The sequence below is a fragment of the Hibiscus syriacus genome, unplaced genomic scaffold (genome assembly GCF_006381635.1).
Source record: "Hibiscus syriacus cultivar Baekdansim isolate YM2019G1 unplaced genomic scaffold, ASM638163v2 tig00111847_pilon, whole genome shotgun sequence".
NCBI lineage: Eukaryota > Viridiplantae > Streptophyta > Magnoliopsida > Malvales > Malvaceae > Hibiscus > Hibiscus syriacus.
In genome coordinates, this window is record NW_024063200.1 from 262,859 (window position 1) to 287,787 (window position 24,929).

Consider the following 24,929-nt stretch of genomic DNA (forward strand, 5'->3'; position numbering starts at 1 on the left):
TTAGATTCTCTTCTCGCTTCTGTAACCTACGTGTGAAACAATCACACACTAAGTCTATGACTTAGTGGGACAATTAAATATATAATGTAAACTATAACTTGTAATCATGCATGAACAATTACTGCTATCATATCATACCACTCATATCTTATTCATACTATCACCTATGTTTATATCCTATATCTTATAACAAATTCTTATATCATCATATACTCATTTATACTTATTCACATATACATTAACCCATAACACATCTACAATATATCATTATATATATAAGAACATGAACACATATATTCATCACTCATCATTTCCATCCTTAGCCTTATTTCATTATCAATATTATTATCATCTATGTCACTTAAACATATCCTCTTATATCTAACATTTTAACCAACATATGACTCATTTAATCCTACAATCCACATATCATCGTATAAATTATGTACTACAATTCATAGCACAAAAGCATATAAGTCACATGTAATGTTGATTTTTATCTCTTTATTAATCTTATTTTCATTCTTGATCTTTTAACCATTTGTTCTTATATATATTCTTCTTAACCAAGCTACATGCACATCATACAAGATTATTTTATCTCATCTCTTTTATTAGCCCATGTACATATGTGAGAACTTAAGGTATGTGAGTACATAGAGGTTGTGCACATATATGCTGTCACCACAACTCGTATAAATGCACCGAAGTGCCATGTAGAATTACACCGAAGTGCCACGTAGAAATACACTGAAGTGCCATATAAAATGTCCATAATGACCACATAGAAATTCCTTAAGAACCATATACATATACCAATGACCAAATAAGTGTCTCAAAAGACCCCATAAATATTCCACAGACTACATATATGTCCCAAAGGACTGCGTAGACCCTCGACTCTTAGCATGCCAACTATACCCCTCGCTCTCGTGACACATAACATGAACATTATCATTTAGGTCATTTCACATATTTATATAATCACATGGTTCCTTTACACATAGAACATTTTCATGTAATTCACCTTCACATGAACATGTAATCATACATCTTATATTCACGTAGTTCATATCACTTTTCATATGATTTCATATTCATATATCACATGTTCATTTCATTCCTTATGTCTTTATCACATAGCTTATTTCATATTCTTATATAATCACAAATCTCATAGCTCAATCACTTATACATGTATTCTTATAATTTCTTATCATATCAATATTTATATCATCATAACATAACATGTGCTCACATCAATCATAAACACATATAATCACATACTTGTCATTTCTTATGATCACTTATGTCATGTAACCTATATATAGTATATTTCTCATATTTTCACCTAATTCCTTATATTTATCATATAAATATACTCTTATAGATCATTTATATTATAACCTATATCTTAGTTTCACATAATCATTATATCTCATATATTCATATACCACATGAACCAATCATTTCTTATGTAAATATCATATAACTTATATAATTACATATATAGGTTTCTATATCTTATCACACTAGCATCTATTCATATCAATCATGTCACACATACCATAACATATAACCCAGACACTCATAAAACACATGCTCATGTTAATTCTTCATGTATAATACTATAGGAAATAGACTTGTCGCAAGTCTTATTTCCCATTAACATCATATACGAAATAATATGCACTCACTGACCTCACTAGATATACCGACCCCTTATCTCTTCTCGACGTCTAATACTTGACACTTGTCTGATATTGCTCTCGATCAAAATAACAAGTTAAATACATATCAGTATCAAAACTATTTATCTTAATTTTTAAGCTAAAGAAAGGTAAAATCACATTTTCTCTTATAAGGGTTTTGTAATATATATCGATATAATTACATTCAATATTTTCCCTTCAATTCATCTAATAATTACGAACATCTTTCAAGTAATATTCTAATAAATCATTGAACTATTTCATTCTTCTACTTTAGTCACCAAATTCTAAAACTTTATGATTTAGTTACTAACCCATAGTTTGGGATGTTACAAAAGTGGTCCCTTAGTTATAGTTCTAGGCACAGAGCTTTTTACATGTTCATGATTCATCCTTCAAGCAGACTTGTGAACTTAGAAAATTTCTTTTCTGAGTATTCAACATATCTTCTTGTATTTTCCTTATATTTTCTTGTAATTCTAGCCTAGTTCTCTCAATTTGATCGATTTCTTTATCCATGAATTTTCAATTTAATCAGCTCGACTATTTTGAATGTCAATCTCTAACCCTTTTTGATATACTTCATCTTCTAACTTTTGCAAAGTCACTCTCCATTGCTTTCTTTCTGCCTCGAAGTCACGCTTAGCTAGCTTTAATAGAGATGGCACCACTCTCAGATGTTCTTCCATAGACTGAATATTTTCAGGATTAACCATTGGGATGTTATCATTTACTCGATTACTCCTCCATTGTTCGTACTCCTGAGATAACTCGAGATCAAAAGTGAAAAGATGAGTCTATTTCCAAGAATCAAAACCCTTTAACTTTACTCTTGTATTATTGACCTTTAAATGCAAAAATGACCTGACAAATCTCATGTTGCTGGAATGAGTTACCTTGACCCATACTGTCTAAAAACTAGCAGAGGTGCATACCCTACAAAACCCCAAATATCTAAAAAAAAATCGACTCGCTTCACATATGTATAATATATCTGAAGAAACATTCCACGAAGCTCTCCACTATATATCACCACCACTAAAATCCTTTAAAATAACCATCCATTTCTATTCGGTGAAACCCCCAGGTCATTTTTTTGAAAGAAAATCTTTCAAAGGTGAAAACATGTCCAGAAACACTCATCCTGGTGCTCTTTCAACATGCTTGAAGTGACTAAGGATTCATACTAGCAACAGGGGAGCACACCCTATAAAATGTCCTTCTCCTTAGCATCTACAAGAACTCAAAGAATGAAACGTTTCGGATAGAACGACTAGAACATGATCTATATGCTGTCTAATCTCTCAAACAAGTCTACAACTGATACATCTACATACCAGGACATTCGAAAAAATAACAAGCCCATAAATCCTTAGAGTAAATAAATCAAGCTTATTCCTCTTGTCAGGATGACAATCAATTACTTTTTTCAGAGAAGTCCAAGAGATGCATTCGTTGTCTTATTTCCTCTTGATGGTTCTAACAACCCATTCTTCGCTCATTCCGGTCATCAAGAGCAATTTCTTTTTGATTGAAGGAGTGATTGGTAATTTGGTGTATATTCGATCCATTTGGGACCACGGACAACGAATCAAAGCTCAATACTCCTCTATGGTAAGTGTCAGATCCACTCTTGCAAAAGTAAAGCAGCTATAAGCGGGATTCTAGTATTACTCCAAGGCTCTGAACAAGTTTCGGTCGATTGGAACATCCAAGAGATAAGAAATATCGCCATATAACTAATAAAACGACTACTTATCGATTGTTTCCTATCTTCCCTAAATTTCTTTTAGCTAGCTCAGATCATTCTGACGTACATTGATATGGGTGTATCCAAACAACTCTGACACGTATCCTGGCATCAAACTATCTCCATTTGTCAGCTGGGACTGTTCACACCATCTCAAAACATCTGCATTGTTTTCAACCTCTTTTTGGAACTTTCGTTCCATATTATTAGCCTCCTATATGGACATCGATCATGAATCAACACCATGAAATGGATATTGCAATGCAAAAAGGAAATAAAGAAAAACAAAAGAAAATCAATTAGTAACATAAAGAATTAATCAGGGATAATTTGTTAATGAATCCTACCCTCACATGCGGCTACCCAATCATGCTTCATCAGATCCTACCCAAACATGATATCTGCCCCTATGCTTTTTTTAATATGAAAACCTATCCTCATGCTATCTAGTTCGTATGCTTATTCGACGAGGAAAGTAACCTAATCGAAGGATATTAAGTTGCACACATTTATTCGGAACGAAATTAAATGACTCAAAAGCTTTTCCTTTATATCATTCTCACTGGAATCTTAAGTTTCAGGTTAGACTCTACTAGGCTCAGGTTCTAAGTTCACTATGTTGGGTTTGACTCTAAATTAATATGTTCTCGAACTTTCCTTGCCGATGACCTTGGGCTGTCAAACCTCAATCCTGGCCCATCACATGCTTTTGGGGACGAGTTCAATTCGAGCGAACACCTCCTTATGTCCGTGCGGAGGTGAATACCATCACGAGGACCATAAAGCATGAGCTCCAGAAGCGATCCACTATCCATGCGGAGGTGAAAACCACATAATAGTAGTTCTCACTCCTACTTAAATTGAACGGAGCGGGTTTAGCTAATGTTATGATAATGCAATGTGCAATGTGTGAGGAAAAGCGAAAACTATACACAATTAGACAACACTAAAGTCAATCCTTAAATTCCTTTTAAACACACAATTATTTGAAACATCAGCAAGCAAGTCAGTAAACTATTTAGGGTTAATCAAATTATAATCAAAGTGCAAACAAAAATTTATTTTAAACCAAACAAGGGATCAAAAACTAAATTAGAATAAATTTATAACTTTTAATTGCAAAGACAATTAATTAATCGACTATCGATATGACTCTCTAAAAAAAGTCCTTAGTGGAGTCGCCAAACTGTCGAAACAGTTTTTTTCTTAAGTGAAATTTTAAAAACCACACCATTTTTATTTCTCTTTTAATTAATTTTTAATTAAAAAGTAATGTGATTTTAAAAACCTTTCGTTTCGAAAAATTTAGGATTCCTATTAAAAATAAAACATAAGGTTCGAGGAGTTGACATCAATCTTTGATTAGGGTGATTGGGTACCCAAAAAAATATTTTTGTCATTTTAATAAAATTAATTTTAATTAAAACAACAATTGAGGTATACGTTACCAAAATTCAGTTCGAGAGTCGTTTACGTTTGGAGAATGATTAGCACCCCACAATGTCTAAATTGGGTACGCAATCGATTAATTAATATCTTTGCAATGAAATTTACAAGTTCATATTTAATTTAAGTTATGATTCCATAAAACAACAAAATATGAATTTTAAAATGAAATATAATAATATTTAATTATTTACTATCGAGAAGAAACAAACCCCTCATAAGTTGAGGCAATCAATTCTTACTCCAATTGAAATAAAGAAAATATTATAATTACATTATAATATTAAAATGCACCAAAACAAATTAAATTAAAATTATCAAGCCTTTTTAGAAGAAGAAGAATATTCGATTATTTAAAAATCGAGATCAGAACTTAGATAAGTTCTAATAATCTTTTCTCGAAAAGTTTAAATACCGAACATTTCTTTTTCTATCGTTCCCAAATTTTAAATGAGGAGTCATTCTTAGGTTTCACTGTTGGGATACATTTTCAATTTAAAATCGTTGAAAGCGGCTCTAATCAGTTAAGACAAGCCCTCAAAACAAGTTTAAATTAAAAGGGTATTAACCTTAATCCAATTATGTAATTATAGGTCGAGTTATACACGTGAGGCTATCATGCAAAAATTAATTAAATGATGCTACATATTTGAATAAATAGTTGAATCTAAAGTATGTATGTTCATGCGAATAAATATATATACTTTACAAATATGCTAATGAATTCCCAACATTTTAAAATTTTTAAACCTATTATGGTTATATTAAATAACATGTGATAAATGACTCTTATGCTAATCGACTATAACTAAAAATAATATTTTAATCCAATTATGTAATTATAGGTCGAGTTATACGTGAGGCTATCATGCAAAAATTAATTAAATGATGCTACATAGTTTGAATAAATAGTTGAATCTAAAGTATGTATGTTCATGCGAATATAACTATATATTACTTTACAAATATGCTAATGATTCCCACATTTTAAAATTTTTAAACCTATTATGGTTATATTAACATAACATGTGATAAATGACTCTATGCTAAATCGACTATAACTAAAAATATAATATTTCTCATTCATCGATGCACGATAACATTAAAGTCAAATTAAAGTTTAATGATATACATATATACACACACAAAAACATATCATACCCATAAAAATATTAATATAAAAAATTACAAACTCTATTATACACCCACTTATAATATGAAGACCAAATTAAAAAGCATAAAATACTCTATTTTGAGGACTAAAACGTATTGAGTCTAAAACTAATGGACCTCGCACAAGATTACCCCCATTCACCAGATGCAGGAACGATGTCGTTCTGGCAACCACTCAAACGACACCGCTTTGGTCACTGTCTATAGGTAAAATTTAGGATAAAACATTTACCTTAATTCATTTTTTTAATCTCCCTTTTACTAAACTTTTCCCCCAGCGCTCTCTCCCTTCTCTCATTCTTCACTAATATCCCAACCCTTAGGTTCCTTGCAACTCGGGCAGCCACCGAGGCCACCATCATATCTCAAGACTCCGACGAAGAGCCAAGGGTCTTAAAACGTAACCTACAACACCCTGACCACAAATCCACTTAAAAACAATCAAAACCCAAAGTTTTCCCTTCTAAAACTCTCCATAATCCTCTGAGCCAAACTCTTTTTTTAAAACAACATCTCTTTTTCATCGAAACCTGACACCCCTAAAGCCTAAATCTCTACCAAATGATCCATGACCTCAACAATGAACATTAAAGACTAAGGGATAATATGTTACCTTCTACTCGAGAGGGTTCTAGTTCCATAAGGGCTTCTGGACTGGGTAAGTTTTTTTTTTCTTTTCTTGGTTATTTTCTTTTTAGTTGATGGTTCGTTAATAAAACAGTGGGGTTTTTGTGTTTACTCGTTTTTTCTTTGATGTTTTTTTTTGGTTCTTACCTAGGGTTTTTTTTGGTTTACCAATAATTTCTCCGGTTTCTACTCACTCATTTTTTCCTCTTTATGTTGTTGATTGCTAATAGGTATCCTCCTCTGTTTTTCTTGCTTCGCTGGCCTCCCTACGTTGCCAAGGGAATCTCATTCTAGTATTTTTGTTTTGTAATACAAATCCAGGTGGCTGTACGAACGGAACAACTGTCCTTTGAAGGCTTCGATATACCTCACGCGCCACACATGGTCCTCCAGTGATTTGTTAACCGTTGGATCTTAGAACCGATCTAACGGTCTTCTACTACACGACGCTGGAAATAGGTAACCTAAACCCTAATATCTTTTATATTCTAGTCGTTGGATCTCATCAGATCCAACGGTGGGAACTTCTGGCGGTGTTGAATCATTATTATAAAATCCTCATGAATTTAGGGTTTTCACGGGCAGGTTATTTCTTGGGCCTGCGATTGGTTCGAGTCCGCTCCACTTCTAGTCTACATTTGGGCTGAGTGTAATGTTGCCTTCTAAATAGTTATGTTCCGATTTTGGACTTTGTACTAGACCTATAAAAATAAATTAAATAATTATTCTATACTATATATATATTTATATATAACCTATATATATTTAAATAACTAATATAAAAAATGATAAATGTCATTATATATATTTAAAACTCAAATGAAAACCCTGGACAAAACGAGCATCTATAATTTTCATGTGCCTGTATCGTCGAACACCATCGTATTCTAGTGACAATTTTTCCCGCCATATTTTTGAAGCCCACTTCCAAACACGCTGATAATCATAAAATCTTCAAATTCTCCGATCTCTTATAAAAGTTGATTGGCCTAGTTTGTATTCATGTTTCATATATATATAGAGTTAACATCAACTAAAACACATAAACCGATACACACATGTTGAAAATAAAACTTACTCATGCTAACTATCTCACTATAAATGTAGGCGTTTTGAAACTGATCGATACTATTCTCACTAATATGGTGGATATAGAATGTGGGATACGCATACGGAGGTATCCAACGACTTTATGGTTGTTAAATTGCCACTAAAATGCATGTTCCTTGATCAAATATCAAACAAACTCCATATTATCGAACGATATATTGACGTAGATTGGTCAAAAACAAGTCCAAGCCTTAGCTGTCTCTCCTTCAACAATGGTGAATGCAATTGGGAAGATATTTCATTCTCCATCTTGCGTGACTGCTATCAACAATACATGCTTATATTGACAATATAACCATGTACCATCTACTTGGACCATACATTTGTAGAATGAAAATCCTTTTACTTGAATACCCAAAAGAGTCTATAAAATATTTTATCCCTAGAACAAGTTGACATTCTTTGTCGTATGCATGCATTGTTTGAGACTTCACTATGGTTCCTCGGATAAATCATTTCAATGCTTGTAACAAATCTTGTAGCTCATTATATGATGCATCCCAATCTCCAAATTTTAGCTTTATTGCCTTCAACTTCACATGCCAAACCTTACTGTATTTTACTTGTATCCCAACTGGCTTCGAATAGATAAGCTAACACTGAACAAGGGATCCTTCGATTTTTTCAACCAACACCTTCACTTATTGCATATTACACGGAGTCCAATAGTCGGTGGTCTTGTTTGATGGAGTTTTACAAACATGTGTGAGACCATTGTACATTGTGATGACCCAAGCATTGTGCCTATGAATTTTCGAGACTCTGATCTTCCACTTGCACTCTGGGTCATTTAACACAATTCACATATATGGTTTTCTGGCTGGACCTGCAATATAGAAATCAACATGGCATTTGATGGAATACTTTTTAATTACCAACGTAGCTTCATTTTTTCCTCTAAATTGCATCCCAATTGAAAATTCACCCGAATTTTCAAATGATTCGTGGCATGTCTGATCATTCAGGTGCCCTCATCGCATCATAATTTATATAGTACTGTGAGGGATAGGTTGATACGCTACCAAAACTTCATCCATGGCCAAATCAAGTGCAAACCACTGCGAAAATCGTCATTGTTGTCCAAAATGGGTTCCTCGGTTTCTTCAATCTTCACTGGAATCATCCTGTCTTTCTCCCCATATATTTTCAAAATCAACATCAATTCAATTTTGAATGATGTATGCTTCTCGATACTCTACTGTCGTCGATGTCCCACTGACTTCATTTCCCCTTTCTAATACATTCAATTTTATCGATGTCTCACTTCTGAATTCATTTCAAAAGAATTTCCAATCATATTTCTTGATGACCCAAGAAAATCTGATATGTTATTCACATCAACAAACATTCAATAACTGCAATATTTGTTGACTCATGTAATCCAATCATGGTTCCAATATCATCATCTTCTTCAATTGGTACTACAACCTATCTAACTAGATTGAGACATACCATAAATATGTATCTCAAACCATCAGCTGTAGCTTGAATTTTTCTTTCTATCCTATGTTTCATTTCTACAAATGTGATGTCCCTTTTGACATCATATTTATAGGTCTTTCAAATTGAAAAACATTATGACCTCATTTTCCATAATATGTTCATTATAATGGACAATCGTGAAAAAATTGTTGTTCATGCTCTCTACAAATTATAAAATTTTAATTTAGAATAAAATATACAAGTACATATATTATGATAAAAATTATTGATAGTAAAATACTTCAAACAAAAATCCTTTACTTACTTGATCGATCTTTTAACAACTTGGTTTAGACAAAAATGTTTTGATCACTCTTCCTCTGAATTGTTTCCTCTGTCAATTGTTGTCCCTTTCAGCTCCTACGTTTTTTTTTTCTATAACTCATTCCCAAACAATTGCTCATTTATTCATACATATATATAATTGAGATTTTGTTTTCTATATTAAAGTTGTATTATATCTAATATACAAGAATCAAATCTTATCAAAACAACTATATTCATGCTTCCCTAGTCTGCTCCCATGCCCTGGTCGTCTACTATATCCCTTGCCCTGATCAACTCTACTCCGATGCCTTGATCAGATAGGAAACACACTTCTTTTTTACGCTAATATAAAAATAAAAAAAAATTTTACCCTAATATTATATATATATAAAACTTTTATTATTATAATAAGTTTTACCCCTGATGAGTTTTTTCCAGCCATTTCATGGCAGTACCATCAATGTTGATATGGTTATATATAATATATATAAAAATTTTATTATTATAATAAATTTACCTTATGCTGATGGTCTTAGTTTTTCCTGTCGTTTCATGGCATTGTCATGAAAGAACCGCCAGGGTAATTAACGTGAAAGAGGGAGAAGAATTGAAGAAAAAAATTGAAAAGGTGAGAGACACTACAAACATGGTGTCTTCCTTGATCGCATGGATTGTTGTTCGACTTCCCTTGGTCGCATGAACCATAGAGCGTCTCCCTAGTACTGTAACAATCACCCTATTTCAATAAATAATCACACCTACATTTGTATTTCGGATTATAATATATATATATAAATTTTATTATATAAATTTTACCTTATGCTGATGGTCTTAGTTTTCCTGTCGTTTCATGGCATTGTCATGAAAGAACCGCCAGGGTAATTAACGTGAAAGAGGGAAGAATTGAAGAAAAAAATTGAAAAGGTGAGAGACACTACAAACATGGTGTCTTCCTTGATCGCATGGATTGTTGTTCGACTTCCCTTGGTCGCATGAACCATAGAGCGTCTCCCCTAGTACTGTAACAATCACCCTATTCAATAAATAATCACAACCTACATTGTATTTCGGATTATATAATATATAATATTATGCTCATATTAAATTTTAAAAAGCGACATAATATTATTTGTAAGAATAATCTATGAAAGCAACTCTAGACTGACATGAAGTGTGTTTTCAGTGATTGTTCATATAAATTAGTAGTTTTTTATATATTCGATTAAGTTTAAACATATTAAATTATATAATTTATTAAAATGTGAAAATTATTTTATAAGGGGAATTTATGGAAACGCCTCATGATTGACAATGAGTGTGTTTGTGAAGAATGTTCGTACAAAATAGCATCCTTTTATAAGCGGAATACTATTTTTTGTAAAATTAATGCAATATTATTTTTTAAGGGAATCCATAGAAAAGTCTCTTAACTTATAAAAAATATGTTTTCGAGAATTGTTCGTGCAAAACAATACCTTTCAATCCTTAAATGATTTTATTGTAATATAAGTACTAATATAATATTCTATGTATTCGTGTTGTATTCGTCACACTTGCTTAATTTGACATCATTTTGTGATTTAAATTCTTTTAGGACAATAGTTTCAATTTGGGGAATTGATAAGATAGTGTTCGGACTGAGAGAATGATAATCTATGTTAATTCTTCAAATTAATAAGACCATAATAGTGTATATTCGAATTTACAACTTTTGATATTTAGATGACTTATAATCGTTTAGGTACTAATTCTGGGCGTCATGGGGGAAGTTTTCCTCGCGTAATTGACTCTCAAACCCTTAAAATAAATTTATGGTTAATCACATGTCATTTTCATATTTTTAAAATGCTTTTTCTTAGAATTAATTTAAAAGATTTTTAAGTATTCGACCTAACTAACTTAAAGATCGATGATAACTCCAAATTTATTTATTTTTTTTCGAATCACTTCGATATAAAAAGTTTAAGGATCGTTCCTACACCGATGATTAATAAAAATATGGATAACCAAATGGGAAAAGTGTAAAGGCAGTAGGTGGATGGTGCAAAGCTTTTGTACCCTAATATTTGAGAAAGGACATGATGATTATCTTCAATATTCTGCCCCTTTAAGATAACTATAATATTGTCATTCCTTTCCTTTCCATAACTTGCCTTTGATCCTCTTCCATTTGTTTGTAGCTTACAATACCTTATGTTATATGGAGAGGGAACCCTCCACATGTTATCTATCTTTTTCTTCCTTTGGCTTTTTTAAATCAAAGACTATCATGATTTTTGTAATATGAAAATTGTTCCACGTCCCTGTATTCTTTGTATATTTAGAAATTAGTTTTCTTACTTTAATTTTATTGATTTAATCAGTTTATTTTTTAGATTTAAAAAAACCAATTATTGACTCGTTAAATTATTCTCCTACACTTGCTGATGCTACATTTTGAAACTGAAAAAAAAAACCTAGTTAGGAAGTCATGTAATAAAAAATAACGTTGTAATATCGTTTTTATGAAAACGAAAATAGTCTTTGTTCTCAAAATCAAACAGCCCGATTCCTGAAAATTCAGGTATAGGGACTAAGTTTAAAAGTACAAAAGTTACATGGACTTGAATTATATTTTAACTTTTTGTAAAAGTAAAAAGAATAATAGTATTCTTAGTTGAAGATAAGATGATCCAAGGAGATAATACGAAGGGTCCTTAGACAGTTTGACACATTTGTCTCTTTCTCTGTCTCTTATTCTTTAGAAACCTGTAAGGCTTAGCTTTTGACATCTGGAGTGCTAATCTTTAACAAGTATACTACAAGTTTATACAAAACGAAATTATAATATTATAATGATACGAAATTAGATCATTAAAAAACATATTTAAATTATAAAAAATTTCATAAATGCGTCCATTCTTTAACACCCTCTTGATTTCCTACTTTGACACGTGTGACCCCATCCAATATGTTATAAATATAATCCGGTTGTTGCAGAAACCAAGACAATCTGCAATACATTTCCTCCTATTCCTTATTACTTTCATCTTTGCTTTGCCAAAAATGTGGAGAAAAAAAGAAGAGAAGACGCTTCCATGGGGATGGGAACACCGATGCATGCATGATATGTTGTATCACGATTTAAATTACGATCGTGGTCGTGTTTTCGGAACGAACTTAAGATCGTAATTTAAATCATCGATGAAAGTGTATCATCGTCCTCTTCATGTTTCTCGTAGGGAATCTGAAGGGGGAACAGGCAAGTCAATGAGGCAAAGGGAAGGCCACGCCTTTCTTCCTGATTTTACTTTTCTCATGTTGTAATGGATCTAAATTCACTACTAGATTGAGATATAATGGACTTATTTCAACTTTGAATAAGTTAACGGATCTTTGATGATTACAAGATAGTATATGTCTATAATTTTTTTAATCATTATAACTGTATACATACCGATATAATGCAGACACAACTACTCAAATTATTAATATGTTATAATTTGATTATTTGACAATTTAATGATTGTGTTAGAATATATTAAATTATGATTATATGATAAAATAAATGTTTGTATGTTCCATGAATCTAAAGTTGATTTAATTTCTTGATTAGCTTGCTATGTTTATGGTATTTTCAATGCTAAGCCTGCATGTTTTAAAGATATCATGATAATTGTAAAAAAAATTCTCAGATCAGATCAAGGGTGTTACAAGATTTGAATTACATGTGTATCCAACATGTACTGCACATATTTTTTAGGGAAAAAAACCTTTATTTTTATTTGATAATGATAGGAACAAACAACTAGAAGACAACCAAATAAAGCCATCTATATAACTATTACACCTAAATCAATCACTCTTAGTACATACACACTGCACTTCATATCTGAAACCACAGCAGTGTCATCTTCTCCGGCAAAACTAGGGAAATTTATCGGCAACCAAAAGGTAGAATAGCCCCATAAGTATTTTTTCGGCAACCAAAGCAGTGTTGACATTCCCACAACATACCCGGATTCGTTTCCGGGTTCATTCCCTTACCGTATTTCGGTATCGAGGAGCATAAAACTCGGCCACCCCATGCAAAACAGGTTCATCTCGACATCCAAAGAAAACATCACATATACGTACATGTACATAATCGCATTTCATGCCTTCCTATAGAGAGAAGAACCGGAGCCTGCAGCATGTGGTGTGCAACACCATATATCACATAGCCGCCGAATGGCATGTCGAGACTAATCCTTTTGTTGTCGATGCATACATTTCTCGTCGATCCCGTGGCTCAACACGATTCAATGCCGTATTCAACCTGCATCCTAGATACTGATTAATTCCGAGAAAGAAAACAATTGCAGCAAATGAGCAAGTTGAACTATACCCTGCAATCGTGCTCTGCATTAGTCCCTGTAGAATTTCTGGGCCTCTTCCACATATCTGCACATCTAATATGTAAACTTTAACGGGCATGATTGAGCTATCCATGTCGATCCACTTGACGGTGTATCGAAGGTAAAGGGTTCTTTTGATGCCATTAAACCCTTCTTTCCTCCTACGTCGTGTGCCATAATAGCAACATAACAAGCCCCCTTTGTAGTTTGGACTCAAAGGTTGTCCGATTTCATCCCTCATAACATTGTAAAGATCACACTGGCATTCGGTGCATCCCATCGTATCTTCTGTGCCCTCGTATCGATTGCATGAACGTAATTGCCCACGTCTCGTCAAAACCGGAAGGAATATCAGCAGGATTATCGATTTCTCTTCGTAAGGGTCAGGAATACGAGTCGAAGTTCTTACAGTCTCGGAACCGAGACCGAGAACTGATCGAGTGCTCCATCGTTACATATCCCACTGTTTCTCCCCGAGATGTAATCCGAACTATTGAATCTCGAAACGTTGCGAGTTCCCAAACCTTGACGTACAAAGAACCTCACGACAAGCCAATGGTGCAGATAAGTGTCATAGAGTGGAACTGGATTCCCAGCCTCGTCAACAAGTTCGGCATTGAAACTTTCAGGCAGTATGACCTCTCGGAAATCGACTTCGAAATAGAATTTATTCGACACCGATCACGGTTGGAGGTCGATTTAAAGGGATAGAAAAACACCAGTCTTTACCCTCCCCAAGGCTTGTGAAAGTGGTAGAGTTGAAGTCACCAAAATTGCCACCAAAACTAACCATCCGAGATTGAAACTTTCCATTTTTCCTGTCAGTTCAACATATAATCCCTTATAAGCTAAATATTTCAATGGAATCAGCATATGTATATATATATATATGAATCGTACCTAAACGTTCAGAGGAGATTCGGCTAAGCTTGAACGTGATGCCCATAGTTTCAGTTCAATATATTGTTATCTGAGACACCGAGACATTACCGCCGATTTTGACTATATTTTTTTAAAAGGATAAATTATAAAAATAAAGAAATTATAACAAATGATTTTTTCAATAAAATTTCATATGTTATAGAGTGATTATCAAAATCTTTAAACGGTTATGAATAATCACTAATTTATCAAATTATTGTCATTAACATTATTAAACTATTACAAAATAGTCATAAACTCATCGGAATTATTAACTATTCTTAATGTTGTAGGCATCCTTTGTATAATTTTATAAGTTAAATGATTATTTTATAATATTTAAAAGTTTAATGACCACAAAGATTATTTAATATAGTTTAGTGCTCTATGATGTACTTTACCCTGAAAAAACACATGTTGAATAAAAAAATATGTAAAGGTCCCTATACTATTTGAAAACTTAAAATTTAGTCTCTATACCTTGTTTTTATGAAATTAAGGGTTAATTGATAAAAGAAACTAATGTAGGAACCCAAAAGAATTCGTTTACCTTTTGTTTATAGGTTATTTCCCCCTTCATTTCAAAAGTGGCTGCCAAGTTAACCTGATTAGCAAGGGAACAACATATAATATTCATGCTTAAAACAGGAAATGTCAAAAGCAGAGGACAAATGCCACTTGATGACAACGAATTTAACTTTTATTTCATTATAATTAATTAATAATTGACTCGACTAAACTATTTAAATGAAATCCATGTTTATCTTATCTATACAGACTTGTACGTTTATAAACTTAAATTATAACACAATCTAACGTTATAGATGGAACAAATTAAATTGTAAAAGATTATAAATTTTTTTAATTAAGGTAAGATTATTATAAAGCAGTAATTGTTCTAAATACTCTCAACCATTTGATAATGAATGCTCAATCACCCTTATTGTAGTTACTGTTGCTCGAACCTGAGACCTCTAAGAATAACAATCATTGTTTTAACTACTTAAGTAATTTAGTTTGTGCATAATGGTTTTTATAAGACTAGATTTGAATGAATCGTTTAATGTTGGATAGTGATAGTTATACAAAAAAAAATATTATATCGAATATGTATTATTTTTTAGGATAAACTATACGTTTAGTACCTAAATTAGTACTATTATCTGTCTCCATACCTAAATTTTTTTTTTTAAATCATATCTAACATTTAGTTTAGATTTCAACTTGATATCCTTCCGTTAAAAAATTAATGGAACTACCGACGTGATTTTTTTTAATTTTTTCAATGATGACGTAGCCTTATATTATGATGACACATCAACATCGCTGAAGTTTTTAATGACACAATACCAAAATAAAACCTAAACAAAACGTTAGGTATATTTTGAAAAAAAATAAAGTTTCAATACTAAAACAAACAAAAGTAATAATTTAAATATTGTAAGAACAATATTGATACCGGTACCGATACTCTCTTTGTGGTTTGGCAAATACAAATTCCAGTTGCCAATTTCGTACCGATACTACTCAAGATCGATACTCATGTTGGAGTACTGATATTCTCCTCTCACCAACAAATAGATTTTGTATTTAATGCGATATTACTAATACTCCAAGCCCAGTACGTTACTCAAGGTGTTTGGGCAGCATTTCTTGCTAGAAATTCCATCCCAACGGCTCTATTAACTCCAAAAACAACCCAAACAACTAGAATTCAATGAAAGAGTATAAAAAAGATTCCAAGTCATATGTGAAGACAAGAGATCATAGAGAAAGCCAAAGCAATCACAAAAAGTTAAAAATTTAAGTTAATATTCTTAAACATTCTTTTTACTTTCATGAACACTTCTGTACTTCTTTGTTTCATTCTTTAAGTGTTCTAGTTGTCCTGAATTGTGCAAACCATACCTTGTAAGGGTTTTTCAAATTTTTCTATTTGTTTTCTCTTAGGAACGGTTGTACAATTGAGACTTTAGGTATAAGTATATGTGTGTTGTAAGTTTACACCTTGTCTTAAAAAGTTTGAACAAATTAGTGAATTTTTTGAAATCCTTAGTGGGAAGCTAAGGTAGTGGATGTAGGCTTCATTGAAGAGTTGAACCACTCTAAATTGCTTGTGTCGAAATTTCCATTCTTTTGCAAAAACGCTTCCATCATTCTTTTAATTGTCAGTTAACCCCCTCTTGGCCTTTTCATTAGTTCGATTGACTCAACTTGTATTAGAGATAATCTCATTGGAAGACTTAACATCCTTTTTGATCCTTGAACTCTTCAATGACCACTGCATCTGCTTTCAAAATTTCGATGAGTCTCAATCCATATCAAAGCCTTTGTTTTTAATGGTGCAAATTATCTTATGGAAGAATAAAATGATGTTATTCATTCAATCCACTGATTATTTGGTGTGGGGATGTCATTATCAAAGGAGCATCAATTATTTACAAGAAGCAAGGAGAGCTTGTGTATTGAAGGTCAAGTCAGAATGGACCGATGAAGACCGAAGACTTGTTCAACTTAATGCAATGGACATGTACATCATTTTTGTGCATTAGTCCCTAATGAATATAGTATGGTGTCTTCTTGCTCAAATGAAAAAGATATTTGGGATAATCTTGAAGTCACAATGAGGGTACAAACTCAAGTAAGAAATCGAATATTCGAATTCCCACACTAATTATGAGAATTTCAAAAAAAGACCAAGAAGACATCAAAAATTATTTACAAGAAGCAAGGAGAGTTTGTATTGAAGGTCAAGTCAGAATGGACCAATGAAGACCGAAGACTTGTTCAACTTAATGCAATGGACATGCACATCATTTTTTGTGCATTAGTCCCCAATGAATATAGTAGGGTGTCTTCTTGCTCAAATGAAAAAGATATTTGGGATAATCTTGAAGTCACAATGAGGGTACAACTCAAGTAAAGAAATCGAATATTCGAATTCCCACACTCAATTATGAGAATTTCAAAATAAAGACTGATGAAGACATCAAAACCATGTCAGATCATTTTACCACCATCATCAATGATTTGAGGAACTTTGAGAAGGTCTATCCCAATGAAGAAGTTGTAAGAAAGATGCTTGCCTCATTGCCTTCATCTTGGAAAGGCAAGGCAACCACTATCGAAGAAGTCAAAGATTTCGAGTTGTACACCCTTGATGAGCTCATCGTGTAACATCCATAACTCATATACGCGAACCAATACGAATTATAGATGTCACAAAACATTTCTTTAATTGAGCTGAATAAAATTTTGTTTCATTTAAACATCTCTAGTTTCATAACTTGAACAATTATTATAAAATAATTATTCAGAGAAAAATTATAATATTAATATTTTGGTTACCAATTCAAAACCAGATTCAAGCAGTGATAGATAGTTAGTTCTGTTCTATTTTCATAAGAAAAATAAGATTGTCTAACACATTTGATTTAAAACCCAAATTAATTTTTGCTAAGTATAGTTTAACATCATAATATTTATTCATACTATTAATTATATTTAATACTAACTATATTAAGAAATTACAAACATTTCATTCTCATATACATGCCATCTAGAACTTTTAGAACACAGTAGGATGCCATCATTGTTACCTATAAATATTTCCTTGGTGATTGATGCCAAGCTCATCTCCTTACTCATTTTCTTCCCTTTTTCCTACGCGTGAAAACCATCACACGCTAAGTATACACTTAGTGAGGCAATCATATAAATATTCAAAGCAATGCAACATATAAATATAAATAAGTAATAATATTCAATGCAATGTGATCACTTTACCTGCATTCCAACCATGTTACTATAATTTAACATGAAATAACTGGATATAAAGTTTCTTACAAATATACTTGACATTTATCTCATAAGAGCGTAAGCTTATTTGCATGTTTATCATTTATTAACCAATAAACCATAGCCCAATTTAAACCATGAGGACCCTGGGTACATGAGTCAAATATATGCACCTAAGTGCTAACTTGAGTATGAAAAATAAGGTTGTTCCCACCATATGAACTAGTTATACTTTAGTGCAATCCCAAATATGCAGCTTGCTGCTGGACTTTATGGCATGTCAACTATACCATGTCCCTCAATGACTTACTTGGGCATATAGTCTATTTTTATTCATTCCATGGCAATATATATATTAATATATTTTAACCTTGGGCAGTTCATATCCGAAATAACAAATAAACATCATATATATTCATGATAAATATCATATATAATAAATAGTGATCAATGCATTTTATATTCAACCTTTGACATATTTAGAATATGTCAAATATATGATAAATGACATAAATATAATGTTAATATAAATAACGTAGACTTACACTCAAAGAAATATTATTCTGTATTAATCTACACACTAAAAAAATATTTCGTTTATACCAATGGAAACTAGACTCAAATAAAAATCTATCCATATAAGACACTCTTTATAATTCAATTTGTAAAATTTATGGTAAATTTTTAAAGTTGACCGAAAGAATCTGTTTTGAACAAAATCTGTTGCCCCTTTTTTGACCTATCCTCGGTTAAAAATTCATATCTTTTTGTATACACCTCGAAATCAATTTCTGTTTGTTCTAAACAAAAATAGACTGATATAAGAATCCAACGGTATAAAAATCATCCTCTAATCATTTTATAGAATTTTTGGTGATTTTCTAAACTTACTATCCAGAACATAAACTTCTAAGTAGGTTTAACCAATTTGCATTTTCAACTTGTTCAATAATTATATTAGCTCACCAAATGCACATATATGCATGCATTAAAAATCACATAAAATTTTAGGAGTCACTCCTTACTATAGTAACTTCGTCACTTACTCATCGCAAGCCAATATTTTGTTCTATAACATAAGTACAAATTAAATTTGTACTCACATGGTGTCCTTAGCTTGCAAACTTTCCTTAGGATTTCACATTTCATCCTTAAGCTTTTTCTTAGCTTTTGATATTGCTTGATCTTGATTTCAAGCACACAAACTAAATAAGTATCATTACCAAACATATGCAAATTCAAACCAAATGTTAGAATCTTACTAACATAGGAATACTTTGGAAAATAAATTCCTAACAATTTTCCGATGCTTATTCGATATAATTTCCATGTCACAACATAAATGTTGACCTTAATACTTCTAATTGAACACTCAAGTTCCTTTTTATCCCAACTTCACAAAATATTTTCACTTAAGCTCCCAACCTTTCCATATTTGTGATTTAAACCTCAACTTTTACAAGCTTTCCAAAATAATCCAATTTCACATCCTAACTTTAATTTCAACACTCAAACATTAATTTCCAGCATATTACATCAACTATTGAACAATTACACAATAGCCCACAACTTTTCCAAAATTATGGATTAGGTCCCCCAACTTTCATAAAAATTACATAATAGTCCCTAATTTTTTCTAAGTCTTATAGAATACTTCCTACATCATTTCCAGCCCCTGCCTAATTTTCCATAATTTTTATCATCCTCTATAGTCAAGATCGAATGCTTTGTATGTTCAAGATTAGGTTTTTCATGATTTTACTCGATTTTGGTTCGATTGAAGCATGAAATCAACTTCGATTCAACCTTATAATATCTCTACAATCAAAACCCTAACTTAATTTCATCAAAACAAATCTTTCTCACAGGATTAGGATTAGGTCAAAACTTAAGGAAGCATTTCTAGGAGGATTGAACATGTTTTAATCATCAAATAAACTTGGAAATGATTCTACAACCTCAAAAACATCAAAACCCTTCATCAATTCCATAAAACCTAATGTGAACATTAACCCTAGAATTTGGGATCTTTGAACACAAACCAAATTAGTAAGCAATAATGGTACCAAATGATAGCGTTTTTCGAATAAAACAATTTTCTATTTCATGGCATGATCCAAAATCCAAAGAAAATTGCTAAAAATTGAAAAAGAAAGTTTCTCTCACCTACAAGTAGAGTACACGGCCATGGGAGCTGAAAATGGCTAAGTTTTCATGAAATTTCTAATGAATTTCATGTTAATTTAACTTATATTAAGCTTAAATGAATAAAATATTCATTTAATGAGAAATGTCCATTTTTCCATTAATGAAACTTGATATTTACAATAATACCGAGACGTATAAATCTTATCATCTTCCAAGGTCAAATATGGACAAAATATTTTGCCCTTTACAACTTTGCCCGTGTCATTTTCCAATAATTTCAATCTTGCCTTTTTTCATCTAAAGGTCCAAATTGAACATGAAAATAAATTCTCAAATCCAATGTTCCATATTATTTTCCATCATTTTAAAATATGGAAATAATATTTCTAATCTTAATTTATCATCCTTCAAATTTTCCCAAAATTTCTATTCGATCTGATTTTCTGAATTTTTACCGGACTTTATCACTTTATAGCTTTTAACACAATTTCCAGATCAAGAATCTGATTTCAATAAAACCCCACTCTCAAGAGTAAACTATCCAAAGTTTATACTTTGGCCACTTAACTTTAAAAAATTACATTTTGTTCACTAACCAAAATTTTGGGTATTACACATCGGATTAGTACTCACTCACGAGGTGAGACTTTAAAAGAAGAAAGAAGAAGAAGAGAAGAAGAAAGTTGGGATTGCTCTCAAGTCCACCAAGGAAGAGAGTGATTCTATTGAGGAAAAAGATGAATCGAATATAATGTTTGCCAAAAGATTTAGAAGATTCATGAAGTCTTACAAAGGAAGAATATATCAAAGAAATGAGAACTTTAATAATGAATATAAGGAGAATGTCCCCGTCATTTGCTATTAGTGCAAGAATCTGAGACATATCAAGTTTGAATATCCTTAATTAAAGAAGAAGGGGTCAACCAAGAAGGCACATGTAGCTACATGGAGTGACGAAGAATGCTCTGATGAAAAAGAACAAGAAGTAGTCAACTTATGTCTTATGGTCATCGAGGGAGAAACTAAGGTAACCTTTAGCTCATTTATGAACTATAAGAGGCCTATGATGAATTAGCCTTAGAATTTGATATCATACTTTCAAATAATAAGAAAAATATTTCAAAAAATGAAAAATATCTCTTATCTAAGACCAATAATGAACTTGAAAGTAAGATGAAAGACATGCAAGTTAAACTTGATGAGTTTGAAAAGAAAAATCAAGATTTGTATAACTAACTTTCTAAAGTTCATGATGATCATCAAAAGGAGCTTGATGATCTCAAATCTTTTTTTAATAAAGTTAGATCAAACCAATTTTAAAAAGGTTAAACTTTAAAATCCAACTATGTTAAAATAGCTTTAGACAATACAAATATAGAGGTCCATAAAGAACCTCAAATGGGAAAATTGTTAAGAGCATATGGGTTCTCAAAGGGCTCATTGCTACTAAGGAAAAAGATATCCTAGAAAAATGGATACCTAAGGGGACTAAATTATTGAGAACTAATATAACTCCCCCAACCCGTATCTGACCTAGATCCGAGTCTGATGTGTCACATTGACTTTTTCAAACTTTTTTCTTTTCAAAATGACTAAAATTAAAATTGTAGATTCCTAATTCAAGAAAATGATTACTTTTCATTTATTTGAAATCAATTGGTTTTACAAAACATATCAGAGCTTATACTATTTAAATCTTTAGACTACATGCCAACTACACTCTATATAACCAAATACATATATTCAACTACAATTCTGATCTGATTTGTGAAAAGGAGAATATGACCTGTCTTGCTCCTATTTTCTTCTCTTCTCGCTTTCCGGAACCTACGTGTGAAACACTCACACGCTAAGTCTATGACTTAGTGAGGCATATAAAATATATAATATAAACTATAACTTTTAACAATGCATGATAATTAATGCTATTATAACATACAACCTCATGTCCTCTTCATAAAATAAATACATGTGTACATACACAAATATCATAATATCATATATGAGTTTTACTATTTCATATTCTTATAATCATTTAATTTACACAACTTAACTTATATCACATTCTACTATCCTCATTTAAGTCGTTTACTTACATACTTCCTAATCATGTAATTTTGATCACAATTTCACATATCTTATCTCTTATTTCCATATGTTTCTATTTAACATTTAACCCATAAATTCTCTTTACATATTCTATATCATATTCTGGTATACTAATTTCTTATATTCTCTTAATTCATTCATCACCTAATTTTTATTACATAAACATATATTTGCATAACTTATTGTTATTTGATTCCCCTGATATTCTCATACGATTTCTTAGATTCTTATACTAAATTTCATATCACTTAATAATTTAACAAGGTTAGTTCACAGTTCTATTTAAACGCCTACACCTTCCTACACAACTTATCTAATATACTCTTATACTTATTTAAATACATATTTCATAGTTAATATACTATATTCTTTATCTCAATTCTCATTAATCATATAGTCCACCAGTTCATTACCTATGTATATATGTATAGAGTTCAATAGATTTCTCATGTAATTACTTATAACCTATCATATAAGTATATTATATTCTCTTACATTCAAATATATCATACCAACATATTTCACATAGAAACTATAACATATACAATAAATGAAACTCATACACTCATATCCAAATGCTTAACCACATATAACAATTATATTAAGTTTATTTATATTCTCTTTATTGGCCCATGTACACTTTGGAGAACTAAAGATACGTGTGCACTGATACTGTCACCACAGCTCAAATAAATTCCCACTAGGGGCACTGAATATTTGTCCCGAATGACCACTATGTCCCGAAGGATCACTCCTTAAGAACCTTATACATAATACAATGGACCAAATAAGTGTACCGAAGTACCACATATATGTTCCACAGAATTACATATATGTCCCGAATGACCATGTAGAACCCTCGACTCTTGGCATGCCTACTATACCTCTAGCTCTCATGACACGTAATATGGGCATCATTATTATGTTTACCATATATTCACATAGCCATATCACATATACATATATTCTTATAGTTTCTTATCATATCACTCATATCATATGGCTTATCTCTTGCGATATTGTAATCATATCACTTATTCTCAGATAGATCATAACCACATGGCTTATTTCGTATACATATATTCACATTATTTAGCTTACTTCACTTTTCATATATCCATACAATTCATTATCACATAATCGATATCTTAATCACATAACAATAACATACATTCACACCGATCATACAACATATACAATAATATATCACAAATATGCTCATATCATTATTATGCTTATATGTATGCTAATATAGGAAATAGACTTGTCACAAGACTTATTTTCATTCATCGTAATATATTAACTAATATGCACTCACTTAGATCTCTTTGTATTTCCCTCGATCGATCTTACTTCCCAAATGTTTCAGAACTGCTTTAGGCTCAATATCTACATAAATATAAATTTTAGGCCAATTATCAGAGGCCTAAACCTTATAATTCGATACTGATAACTTAAGCTAATTTAATGAACCAAAATTCACTTTTTTCATTTAGGGGGTCTCGGTACACTAAGGTGTATCGATACCCAAATCGAGTTTGAAATTCACAAGTATCAATACATGCCTGAGTGTATCGATACACAGGTATCGGTACACCCCCGAATGTATCGATACACCCCTGAATGTATCGATACACCCTGTGTTGTTCTTCAAAAATTAGTCTTAGTGTATCGGTACCTGTTGAATGTGTACCGATACACACTAGCCCAGAATTCATATTTTAAGCACGTAAATTACTTCATTTTAGCTCAAACACTTCATATTTCATCCCTTCCCATATTCATAACTCATCTACTCATATTCAAACTCATTTCTATTTATTAATCACCTCTTTAACCTCAAAATCCTATCCTCCATATGTAATTCAAGAATTACACCAACTTTGCAACATGTTCGAATTCCAATTCTAACACTTCATACGTCTTAATTAGATTGATGACAAGTCAAATTTAACTTCCAATTTTAGTTATGAACTATATTCCAAGATTTCACTTATAATCATGTCATTT

General features: G+C 31.6%; 1 protein-coding gene across 1 annotated transcript; it reads right to left on the reverse strand.

Moving 5' to 3' along the window:
- Positions 1 to 13,472: 13,472 nt before the first annotated feature.
- Positions 13,473 to 14,594, reverse strand: LOC120172227. The gene is made up of 2 exons (XM_039179744.1): positions 13,934 to 14,594; positions 13,473 to 13,864 (listed from the first exon to the last, which is right to left on the reverse strand). The coding sequence occupies exons 1-2, from the start codon at positions 14,221 to 14,223 to the stop codon at positions 13,762 to 13,764; spliced, it is 393 nt and encodes a 130-aa protein (XP_039035675.1). The 5' UTR covers positions 14,224 to 14,594; the 3' UTR covers positions 13,473 to 13,761.
- Positions 14,595 to 24,929: the final 10,335 nt, after the last annotated feature.

Coding starts and splice junctions, on each gene's coding strand:
- LOC120172227 (XM_039179744.1), bottom strand. CDS start 14,223: ATGGGATGCACCGAATGCCAGTGTGATCTTTACAATGTTATGAGGGAT. Junction 13,865..13,933: donor ATGCAGAGCACGATTGCAGG/GTATAGTTCAAC, acceptor TCTAGGATGCAG/GTTGAATACGGCATTGAATC.